The 12,709-nt window shown below is 49.1% G+C and overlaps 1 protein-coding gene across 1 annotated transcript in view; it reads left to right on the top strand.

Moving 5' to 3' along the window:
- The window catches only part of COL23A1 (collagen type XXIII alpha 1 chain), a 423,137-nt gene that overhangs the window by 376,192 nt on the left and 34,236 nt on the right, over positions 1–12,709 (top strand). Inside the window, exons 4-5 of the mRNA XM_066272386.1 lie at positions 3,481–3,488; positions 4,942–4,968. Of these exons, the coding sequence (XP_066128483.1) occupies positions 3,481–3,488; positions 4,942–4,968 (35 nt within the window). The remainder of the gene's footprint in view (positions 1–3,480; positions 3,489–4,941; positions 4,969–12,709) is intronic.

Raw genomic sequence — 12,709 nt, 5'->3', positions numbered from 1 at the left:
GGCTCCGTGGCCTCTGCCTCAGGCACTAGAGTGGCTCTGGTCGCAACAGAGCAACGCCCTGGATGGGCAGAGCATTGCCCCCTGGTGGGCGTGCCGGGTGGATCCGGGTAGGGCACGTGCGGGAGTCTGTCTGACTGCCTCCCCGTTTCCAGCTTCAGAAAAATACAAAAAATAAAAAATAAAAAAATAAAGTCCCATCCCTTAGCTTGTCCTCATCTGTGTCTGATGACGAATCACTGTCTTAAACAATGAGCGCAAAAACAAGCACGAAAAAGCAGGAAATGCAAGTAAAAAATCTACAACCACTGTATAAGATGCACCCAGTTTTTAGAGCCCTAATTTCTTGGGGAAAGGTGCGTCTTATACATGGGGAAATACAGTATTATCCTAAGTGAAAAAAGTCAAAGAAAGCTAAATACCATAGGATTTCACTTATATGTGAAATCTAAAAAACAAACAAAACAATTAAATAGATACAGAGCACAAATTAATGGTTGCTAAATGGGAGAAATGATGGGTGAAAAACATAAACAGATTAAGGAGTACAAATTGAGCCCTGGCCAGTTTGCTCAGTGTACAGTGCATCAGCCCAGCATATGTATGTCCCAGATTCAATCCCCACTCAGGAAGTGACCATCTGCTTCTCTCCCCCTTTTTCTACTCCTTCTCTCTCTCTTCCCCTCTCACAGCCAATGGCTTAGTTGGTTCAAGCATTGGCCCCAGGCGCTGAGGATAGCTCAGTTGATTCAAACATCAGCCCCAGACAGGGGTTGTTGGGTGGGAGTCTGTCTATCTCCCATCTTCTCACTTAAAAAGAAAAAAAAAGTACAAATTGATAATTACAGAATAGTCAAGAGGATGTAAAGTATAGAATGGGGATACAGTGAATAATATTGTAATAACAGTGTATGGTGCCAGGTGGGTACTAGACTTATAGGGGTAATCACTTCATAAGTTATATAAATGTCTAATAATTCTGTTGTACGCCTGGAACTAATACAATATTGTATGCCACTGTAATTGAAATTTTTTTCTAATTATAAAATAAAATCAGAGTAATTAGAGCGCAGTTCAGAGCTGTTGGGGATGATCTGCTTGAGAGGTGGGCTTGACTTACAGGCAGGGAGGAATGGTGGGTACAGCAGGGTCCCTGGAAGGTGGAGGTGAGTTAGCATCTCTTACTTACCTAAGGGACTTAGAGAGGGGGCAGGGCACAGGTGCAGGTGCAGGCAGTTTTGTGCATGTGGCATCAGAAAGATGGCGGTGTGTCCACCCAGCAGCTTTTCTTTCTTTGTAAAACAGGGAACAGGGTGAGGAAGTGAGAAGTCAGCTGTACAGATGTCCAAATGGCCAATGCCCTGTCGACCCCTCAGCTAGACTTAGGGGACGCATGGCCCCCATGTTACCATCCTTGGTATTAGCAACATTATACATTAGATTAGTTTTCAAGCCAGGAATCTTTGTCTCACACTTTCCTTCCACCATTCCCCACCCTGCCACTCCTGCCTCCATCATTAACCTTTTGAGTAGTATGGACGTTCATGTAAGTCCTCGTGCCTCCTGACCATCCAGAGTTCGATCATACATGTACGTCTTTAAACTTTGAGCTGGAGCAGTAAAGGCGTGTGTGCACGCCTCCCTTTCAGAAGCATTGTAGCATGTATTGCCATCTATCCTGAGGCTGGTGAGCCCAATTATCAGTATAAAGAATCTCTGAAGAGTACTACCAGCCTCAAAGGATAAGCCACAATGAAATGTTTCCTATGTCAGCATACTATAAGAAGGGAGCGTAAACAGAGGGACACAAGGGTGGTGTGCATTGAATGTAACAAACCACTTTGCCTGCATCCATGTTTTGAGGAATACCAGAGTTTGAAATTTTTTAAAACGTAAGGAATAAATAAAAATACCTATAAATTGTCCTAAGAATATCATCATATGCAAGTACATATTTGAGATTCTGCTAATAACAATACTTCTTTATTTACAGATGGAAGGTATGCAAGAATTGCATGAGATAACAAAAATTTTTATTTTAAAATTGTGTAAGGCAACATTAAAAAAAGGCAAATATGTGTTTGTCTTGTTTCCACAAATTGGTTATCAAACAAACATGATTTTAAGTTAATAAAACCATAACTGGAACTAATTTCATTTTTTGAAAAAAATTCACCCCCGGGGATCAACAAGCATGAAAAAAACTCACTACTCAAAGGGTTAAGTCAAAAATCAAGTCCTGTCTTCACTGACAAGCGCCTTCTGACTCATTTCTATCTCCACTGCCAGCACGAGTCCAGGTTGCATCGCCCACACAGGAACAGCTGCATCACATCCCCATGCCCATTCGGCCCCCTCTAACCACCCCTCCATGCAGAATCCTTCGGTGCCCGACCCCAGCACCCCAGGGCATGGTACCACGACAAGACCCGACGCTCTGGCTGGCCTGCCTTCTCCCCAGGCCCTCTCTTACTGCGGCCCTGCCAAGCCCAGTGATCTTGGTGTGTTTTGCCATGCTCCCATCTTTGCCATGCTCCTCCTTCCTCTCCCAGAAATCATCCCTCACCCTCTGGACTCAGCCTACCTTCCCATCCTGAGTGGACCCAGCATTGCCCAGGTCCTGCACTTTCACCTGTATAATTGTTTTCCTAAATACCTGTTCGTTGAAGGAAATTACACTCACCCTTGGATCTCATGACTTGCCTGGATGAGCTCCACATCTAACCAATTATGTGGCTTTAGACAAGTTACTTCTTTCTGTGTCATCTGTCAGATGGGTGTGTTCATCATATCTCTCACAAACTGCTGAGGTCAAATGCAGTCATGGATATGCAATATGCTTTGCACACCTTAAGGTGAGGGCACTTGTCAGTGTCATGAGAGTTTTCCATGAGTCCCCAGCTCTGGGGACAAGCCATGGCTTGCTGCAGAGCCTTTCCTGCAGCATCTGAGCTCTTAGACTCGTCCCCTTCAAGTAGCCTGTGCTCCCTGGCTAGGCGCCCCTGATCCTGAGGCTGGACCTTCTACATGGCCTGTATGTCTGTCAGCCACACACACATCCAGGGCCCTTATACTTGTTCTTCCCTCTGCCCCAGATGTTTTCTTCCCAAGTTTCCCCCTTCAGTAGAAATGAACCAACTCTCAGTGAGCACGGAAACTTGTCCTTCAGGCAGGGACAAGGTCCGATTCCTTACCCGGATGGCCAAAAATCCCACATGGGTGTCCCCAGCAGGGATCAACAACAGCTTTCTGAAATGAATGTGTTAAGTAAGCCATAGGTGTGGGGTTGCCGCCACCACACTCCCACCGCAGCCCCACCAAGGGCAAGGCACTCACTCTGCTCTGCCACTTGTTTGGGGCCCATGACAGAGTCAAAGCCTTGTGGGAAGGGGAGGCCAGTAGCTGTTGGAGGAAGGGCCAGCCAGGGGAGGAGACCGTCTCGCCCTGGATTCTGACTGTGGCCTCTCTGCTTGTGTTTTGCAGGTCCTCCAGTAAGTGCCCTGGATTATGCTCTCTGCTCCTGAAAGATAAGATATTTTGTTCCCTCTCTGTAGCACTTCCATGAAAATAATACTAAGTTAGAGGGGTGTGTCCTAAAAAAATCATTCTGAACAGGGGCCGTATCTTTTTAAACATGTAGACGAATGCAAGCACAGAACTCAACCGGCTTGCCCTGCCCCTTGAAAGACTCTGTGACCACTTTCCTCCCAAGAGAACTGGCCCGGCTGGACTGCCCAGGCTCCACCCACCGCACCAGTGCGAGCACCATGGGCACATTTTCTAACTGCGCTGCCCAGCGTCCGTTTCAGTGTTGCTGTCTCACGTGCTTTTAGCCAGGAATGAGTTGGGCTTAGTGACTAGATTGCAGGGTCTGTATCTATTCTTTGCCAAAATAGGCTTGGCTTGCTGGGTTGGGCAGCTGGCCCTGGGGGCGCTGGATTTGAGAACCGGGTGGGGCAGGGGCCTGCGCCCTGAGGTGGCCTTGAACCTGGGAGTGGGTGGGCATGGGGGGATCTCCTCGAAGTCGGGTCTCCAAGAAACGTGCTGAGCTTGCTTGAGCCATGGTGGCCTCAGGGCCTGGAAAATCCTGGCAAATGTATTCAGGAAGCACAGTGAGAGTCGGCTTGAGTCTAAATGCACCTTCGAAAGGAATTCCTTTCGGATGAGCGGTTTTATTTTTTACTTCCACTTGCTGTGGTTCATTTCCCGACGGGCACCCCTCGGAATTCGTGCTTCTCTGCACCTAGCGCCCCACTGAGCCAGCAGCCAGAAGGAGTATGTAGATTTATGGGCTGCAAGCAGTTTCTTATTGTTGAGTGGTTCCTGGCTGTCACATAGAGGGGGCCTGTGTGAACTCGCTCAAGTGCGTGATGCAGGGGGCTGTAGAGTGAGAGTTTTTGAACTTGGCTGTTAAACTATTAAGTGCATTAAACAAATGCAGAATCCTGAAGTTGCAACCTGAGATGGATGCCAGCTCCAAGCACGTGGAGACAGAAGCATCCAGGAGCAGTAAATGCCTCCCCCACCACATGGCTGGCTTCCAAAGCTGTCTTCCTCAGTTCACCCCATCCAGGGGCAGGAGAACTTTCCGTGGTGACTGTGACACCGACCTTGGGAACCCCGTGTCCCCAGGTGGTCCTCGCCATGTGTGCTGCTGACACAGGGAGGACCTGACTGGATGTGTGTCCTGGTGGCCCCTCTAGGGTGGCCCAATGAGGCAGGAAATGGTGCTCTGTCCCCCCAGACCTGTCAGAGCTCTGAGTCCTCCCCCAAAGGCATCAGTTACCCACCAGCAACCTCTGCTGCAAACCAGAGAACATTGGGCGGGGGGGGGGGGGGGGGGGGGGGGGGGGGGGGGCAGCCTGGGCCCTGATTGAGTGCTAAGTGTTGCCATATGGTTTTCTGCCGTAAGTCTGATTATTAATGACGTATTAATTACCACAGGGGCAATCAGGACGAGATGGCTACCCGGTAATTTGCCATTTATTTTTTGCTCTCTCTGCCCTTTTCTCTCAAGCCAGTATTCTTCCCCTGAGCCTTTATTTAACCGTCTACACTCCTGTCTCCTCTGCTCCTCAGGGGCTCATCTTTCTGTGGAGGGATTAGCATTAGCTCAGTGAGATACCACAGGACCTGCAGAGCTGCAGGGCTGGCCTAGGGACCTGTCTGCACCTCCAGCTGCCCCCCAGGAAAAGCAAACAGGCTTTGAGGAGTGGCCTTGGTGTCCTGAGCCCACCCTGAACTGTTTCTCCTGCCAGTCTGTCTCATGGAGCACAGGGTCCTGCCCTTAGCTGTGGGGTGCCCTTTTCCCAGTGCACAGAGAACTCTCCATCCCCAGTCCCTACCCACCCTGTTCTGTCACCACCTGGGAACAGCCATGTGGCCTTTGTGGTGTCATCACTTGTCAGATCTTTTACAATTAAACCTAAAACTTAGCTTATACTTGGAATCAAGCCCCAGCACAGGCTGGGTGAGGGCCACATAAGAAGTAAGTTGAAAGGTGGCCAGGCGCTGCTGAACCCTGCACAGACATCCTGACACATCAGAGTAGGGGCAAGCCTGGTGGAGGGACAGCCTGGCAGGGCCCTCATGTTGGGAGTGTGTTTGTTCTGGGCCTCAGGCCAGGGAAATGTGGGTTGATTTAGAGACCTCTCTGATGGCCAAATCTGTCCCAACTCAGGACAGGCTGGTGACAGAGGCCAGGTAGGGGTCCCTGTCTCGCAGGAGATGTCTTCCCACGAGGCTGTGAAGACTAGTCAGCCAGAGCATCCAGGAAGCCTGGGCTTGGATTCTAATGCTGTGTCTCCAGCTGGGTGACCTTGGGGAAGGGCTTCACTCTCTCTGAGCCTGTGAGATGAAGTGATGAAGGCCTCACCCACAGCATCAGAGTTGGGATTAAATGAGACTGAGGTGACTGTCACACACAATGCATCATAAGTTAGGCCTTCCGTGACTCACAGGAGACTTTGGGAGCATTTATCTCATGTCCACAGAGCCCACACTGGGTTCAGAGTTGGGCTCTCTGGAGCAGTCAGAACAGCTCCCCCAGTGGTAACAGTCTGGCCAGCCTGGGTAACTACTCTGACCCACCAAAACAGACATTGGCAGTCTTTAGAGCGGAAAACAGCTTTGAGAACCATCTCGGGGAAGATTTACTTAGCTTCAAAACCAGCCTCAGGGAGGATTTTTTTTGTTTAGTTTGTGCCTAAAACATATCACTTCCTGAGTAAAAGTAAGAGCAAAAAAAGCATTTCCAGGAGGGCCATAGTTGGGCCTGTGCAACTGCACTGTAATTCAGGCTGGCCCTCCCCTGAGGAGGCCAGCTGAAACAGGTCCCTGTGTGGACCCAATAGTGGGGGTGGGGACCGAGGGGCCGCCCACATCTGTGGGGTGGGGTGTGGACTGGCAAGGGCCCAGGGTCCTGTGTCCAAAGCTGTGTTGCACAGAGGCTGGTCCATCCTTGCTGCTACAAAGGTTCATTAATCGCTCTCTGCCAAATGACAACAGAATCATGTTTTTTATAAAACTTTCCCAAAATAGGGAAAGGCACAAAAAAAGAAAAAAGCAATCATCCATGATTCTGCCACCCACAGATAAGTCCTGTCAATATTCTGGTGTTTGTTCTCCCAGCATTCTTTATGCACAAGTTTGTTTGTATATTTCTAAGTCTAAAATTGAGATTACAATGGACATACTTTTTGTAGCTTTTTTTCCCACTTAATCTATCATGAGATTTTTCCACATCACTAAGAATTTTTATAGGATATAATAGCTACATGGTGATTTATCATATATAATTTATTAACCAAGTTGCAAGTTATAGTATTTATATTGACAATTTTTCACCCTTGCAGTCAACATCCTGGGAATAAACCTAGACTTACTTCCATGATTATCTCCTTAGGATAAATGTCTAGATGTTGAATTGCTGGACCAAAGGGTTTGCACATGTTGGAGGCTTTTGATGTGTATTGCCAAATTGCCCTCCAGGAGTCTGCGCTAATTTACATTCCCACCAACAGCGAATGGATGCTGCATGTTTCCCCAAGCCCTGGCCAACTGTGGGTATAATCATACTTCTAAATCAATGCCAATATGATAAGTGAAAAAAATAGATGTGCATATGTAAGTATCTTGTTTTAATTTACCATGTATTTTCATTAGAAGTATAGTTTTAGAGTTTATAGCCTTGAAAGGTTTCTGTGACTCCACCTGGTGGTAGTTTTTAGAATTGCAGGAATAGCATTTGAAGAGAATATCCCTAGGCTTTAGCTTTCAGATCCCAATTGGTCCAGACAACATGGTGTCAGTAGCATAAGGAAGTTTTCTTTTTCTTTTATTTATTTTTTTTTAAGTGAGAGTATGGGAGATAGTGAGGCAGACTCCTGCATTCACCCTTAACGGGATCCACCCAACAACCCCATCTGGGGCCAATGCTTGAGTACCGAGCTTTTTAGCACCTGAAGCTGACACACTTTGGACCAACTGAGCTATCCTCAGCACCTGGGGACACGCTTAAACCAATAAAGCCACTGGCTGTGGGAGGGGAAAAGGAAGAGGAGGGGGAGAGAGACAGTGGATAAGCAGATGGTTGCTTCTCCTGTGTGCCCTGACCAGGAATTGAACCTGAGACATCCATATGCCAGGCTGAAGCTCTATCCACTGAGCCACCGGCCAGGGCCAACATAGAAAATTTTTGAGTTCAAAACATTGTGAGGCCAAGATTGGACCTGCAGAGGAGCATTGAGCACAGCATTCTTATATTTTGGGGTAGTAATCAGCACTTACATTGATAAACTGGTTGTGCCATCTCATAACTAGGAGGCTTGGCTCTGTTCAACAAGTCTGTAAGGTAATGCTATGCCCTGTGCTGAGTACTAGGGGCAAACATAGACGGATCGGACCCAGTCACAGGCTTTGGAGAGCTGTGGGGGAGGGAGGACCAACACAGCCAGTTTGCCACAGAACAGAGAGGGAGGAATGATTAGGTGTCCTGGAGGTTTCTTACCATAATCCCCTTTTTTCTCTCCAAATTCTGGTTTCTGTGTGAGGTGAAAGACTTGACTCTCATGCAGGACTCAGTCATACCTACCCTTTGACTTTTGTCCAGAACATCAAAACCTTCACTTTTCCTCTTCTTTGGTATTTGACCTTTCTGACTCTTATCATTGAACTTTAGTGACTTCTTGGTTTGTTTTATACCTATAGAATGCAATTTAAACATTTCTTGAAAAATGTGTATTTGGAAACATCTTTCAGTGCTTAAGATTTCTCCGCATGTGGACAAATGATGAAGGTGTTAAGGTAGGAAGCCAGAGGTGCTGAACATTATGCAACCCATGCTGGTGGTGCTGCAGCCCAGGGCTGGGAGCAAGCATGCTGTCTCACCAACACCGACTCTGTGCCAGGTGCTTTTCTGGGTTTTTGTACCAGCTCAGAGCAAGAGAGGGCAGGTCTCACCCTGTAATGGGGAAGAGGGAAGCAATAAACAAGTAAACCAACAAGATAGCTTCAAACAGCCTGACCGGGTGATGGCGCAGTGGATAGAGCGTCAGACTGGGATGCCGAGGACCCAGATTCGAGACCCTGACGTCGCCAGTTTGAGCACGGGCTCATCTGGCTTGAGCAAAAAAAAAAAAGCTCACCAGCTTGGACCCAAGGTCGCTGGCTCGAGCAAGGAGTTACTCAATCTGCTGAAGGCCCACGGTCAAGACACATATGAGAAAGCAATCAATGAACAACTAAGGTGTCACAATGAAAAATTGATGATTGATGCTTCTCATCTCTCTCTGTTCCTGTCTCTCTATCCCTCTCTCTGACCCTCTCTGTCCCTGTATAAAAAAAAAAGATAGCTTCAAACAGTGACACGTGGCAGAAAGGGAATAAAGCAGGGCATGACAAGAGTTTTGGCTGGCTGGCGGGTGGGTTCAATTTGGATTGAATAATCAGTAGGATCTTGGGGAAGATGACACGTGAGCTGAGACTCAATGTAAAAAATGCAGTGATCTTGAGGGGAAGGAGATTGACAGAGGACAGTGCACAGCTCATCAGTGGGGAACAAACTTCACGTGTCCAGGGTACACATGAGGCCAGTGTGGCTAGAGTGAGCAAGTAAGTGACAGGGAGATGGCAGAAGGAAAACCAGGGAGGACTTCGGGGCTCCATCGAGCAGAATCATGGAGGCCATGGTGGCAGGTGGGAGGCCAAGAAAACTTGGCTCTGCTTAAAGAAATCACCTGTCCTCAAAAACATAGGGCCACGCCAAGGGCTCAGATTCTCTCGTGCCAGGGGAAACCAGGAGAGAAGACGACCCCTGCCCTCCCCCAAAGCCTGTGCATCAGGCCAGGGAAGCAGGTATACCTGCTGAGTGCTCCCTCTGCACGCTCTCATGTGCTCTGGGAGGTTAATGGTGTCAGACCTATTTGACAGAGGAGGAAGCTGAGCTCAGAGGGCATTGGGACTTGGCTGAAACACAAGCCCACCAGCATGATAAAGCCTGATTAGCACCCAGGCTGCAGTGTCTCCTCCATCACAGCAACCACCTAGTGGTAAGCAGGTGGAGAGTAAGCACTCCGCTTCTCTTGCATGTCCTTCTCTTCCTGGCCCTGGAGCTCTCCTCTACACACTGCTGTGCACCTTGTTACCAACCTGTTAAGGACCTTTTCTTGCTTTCCAAAAACACAGAAACAAAAAAAAACCCAAGTCTAACTTAAGATAGAATCCATTTCTCCATTCCACCTTTTCTCTTGTTCCTTACTGATACATCTGTGTCACAATCATCACTAGAAATTAGGAAGAGCCCTGGCCAGTTGGCTCAGTGAATAAAGTGTCAGCCTGGCATGCAGACGTCCTGGGTTCAATCCCTGGTCACGGCACAGATGAGAAGAGACTACCTGCTTCTCTTCCCCTCCCTCTCCCCCTTCTCTCTCCCTTTCCCTCTCACAGTCAGTGGCTCAGCCGGTCCAAGCCTCAGGTGCTGAGGATAGCTCACTTGATTCTAGCATCAGCCCCAGATGGGGTTGCCAGGTGGATCCTGGTCAGGGCATATGCAGGAGTCTGTCTCTGTAACTCCCCTCTTCTCACTTAAAAAAAAAGAAAGAAAGAAATTAGAAAGTAAAACATACCCTTCGTGATGAAACACACTCCTCTGTCAAGGAGCAGCTGAGTGGAGCAGTTCCAAACAGAGGACACACAATTGAGATGGAGGTCCCACCCCTGCCCTTAGGCAATCACTTAGCCTTTCTGGGCTAGTGTGTCCACCTTTGCAAAGTATGAAGCTTAGCCTGCATGAAAACATCAGGGAGCAGATCTGTGCAGCACTTCAGTTTCAAAGCACGTCCCATCCCTGTGCATTATGATTTGTACCCATTTTGTAGGTTGAAAAATAGGCTTCCTGGCCCGTGGTTGTGCAGTGGATAAAGCATTGACTTGGAATGCTGAGGTCGCTGGTTCAAAACCCTGGGCTTGCTGGGTCAAGGCACATACGACAAGCAATCAATGAACAAGTGAAGTGAAGCAACTATGAGTTGATACTTCTCACTACACCACCCCCTGTATAGTCAATAAATAAAATCTAAAAAAAAAAAAAAAAGAAAGAAAAAAGAAAAGAAAAGAAAAATTAAGGCTTAAAGTGACCATGTCACTTACCCAGATCTCACAATGGCAAACATGTGGGCCTGGCTTCCTCCTGCAGAGCCCTGAGGCCCAGATGGTGGTCTGACCTCCTGCCACACTGACCTCTGCAGTCCCCTAGCTTCTCTTGCCTGCAGGTAGCACCAATTCCAAAGGCCTGTGTTAATGGGGGCACATCACGCAGCCCATGTCCCCCCCCGCCCCCCACCCCAAGAGCTAGAGCTGCAGTTCCTCAGGCACAGTGCCTGAGGAAAAGAGGCGGCCCCAGGGAGCCACATCCCACTCAGCAAGGGTTTATAGGTCTCTACTGGCCTGGGCTCTGAGCTGCTTTGTTAAGTGGCTTTCTGGGCCCAGTCACCTTTATTGGGATTCTGACCACAAATAAAGAAGGCCTGTCACCACCATCCTGCCCACTGTCCCTCAGTTGAGAATGAGACCCTCCCAAACAGAGACTTTGCAGCACAGCGAGGAGGCTGCAGTGCACATGAACGGGGCTTCTGCCCCACAGAGGAAGACGTGCTAACTCTGCCTGGGACCAGAGGCGGCCTCACAGAGGAAGGACATTTCAGGGACATCTTGAGGGATGAGTAGGAGTTGGGAAGGTGGAAGGAAATTTTATGCAGCACAAATACAGACACCGTGATCATGGCGGAAGGTGCTACATGGTCCCTGTGCCCAAGGATGATGACTCAGAAAACAGGCAGGGAGAGGAGAGAAGGTGATGCTGAGTAAAGCCCCAACCCACTTGAAGAGGTTGGAGGCCAGGGAAACCCCTCATGACCTGGACAGATGTTTGTATTGAGAAGGCCTCCCTGCTCCAGGGCAGAGACTGTAGGTCTAGGTAGGAGGCAGTTATAATAATTTGCGGCTGAAGCCTGAACCAAGGTGAAGGTCCAGAACCAGCATTCCTCATGGCCGGCAGCGCCAGCCGCCCAGGCACGGTGCCCAGGACACATCTGGATAAATGCACAGGAGCTGTGGGGGGAGGAGCTGCACAGCATCACGGCACAGTAATGGGAGCACCACATCCTCTGCCCTGGGCATGGCAGAAGCTCCGAGCAGAAATGTGGACCACAAGGCAGGGCCTCAGCCTAGGACTGATTTTGGAATGAATGACTCGGCTGGACTGTTTGGAATTAATCAAGTGAATAAAGAAGGACCACAGAGCAGCATACATTCATATGCTTCCTTGCTCTCTTGTGGTTCAAAAACAGCTTTGATTGTGAAAGTGTAATGAGTTAAATGATTCTCTGTAACATCCCAAACTCATCTGTTTTAAAGTCTGACATCCTACAGCTCACTTTAATCTGTCCCCTGCGGCACTGCTCCTGGCTCCCCAGCCCTGGTCCAGGTTTCAGCGGAGTGGGACAGAGTGAGAGCAGGCTGCCCGAAGTGAAAGCCCAGATTGGAACCTGGGGAGACACAGCCAGGCTCTCAGGAAAGGGCCACCACACGGGCTTTTCCTCCCCACGGTCTCTCGCCACCCAAAGCAGGAGCTCCTTGGCTCAGATCTCTTACCTAGGGCACACACTGTGTCCCTAGTGTCCCCTCAAGTGTCACATGTGGGGCAGCTAAGAGACAGAGACCTGTGTGCTGCTGCTCCAGCCCTCGGTTTCCAAAGGCCTCGCTCACCCTCTCAGCTTCTCTCATCATCCAGACAGTGGCCAGGGGTCCAGCCCTGGGTTTCAGCCCAAGGTACCTGCTCCAGATTCCAGCTCTAGGAGAGCACTGAGCAGGGCTAACCCTGTGGGGACAGCAGAGGTGTGTCCTGCCCCTCTGGGCGTGCCTCTGATGATATATTAGCAGAATGGGACCCTCCAGACTGGTTGCCGCCTGACCTCTCCCCGCCTGCTCAGGCAGCACAGCACCCTCACTCCCCTGCTTGAAAGAGAGTGCTCACAGACCAGTACCAGTCACTGAGGCAAACTCGGGTCCTTCGGGTAAACAGACTTGTGAGATTTCAGATGTTTGGGCATGAAGCTGGTCCACCCAACTTCTCCTGAAATCATGTACTGGACCCCTGTCCTGTCCATGTGGTAGAGAGAGAATGGGCTTTGTGGCTCTGTAGACTGTGTGACCT

Source organism: Saccopteryx bilineata, chromosome 4, assembly GCF_036850765.1.
Source record: "Saccopteryx bilineata isolate mSacBil1 chromosome 4, mSacBil1_pri_phased_curated, whole genome shotgun sequence".
Classification (NCBI taxonomy): domain Eukaryota; kingdom Metazoa; phylum Chordata; class Mammalia; order Chiroptera; family Emballonuridae; genus Saccopteryx; species Saccopteryx bilineata.
This window is presented reverse-complemented; position numbering and strand designations above follow the sequence as displayed.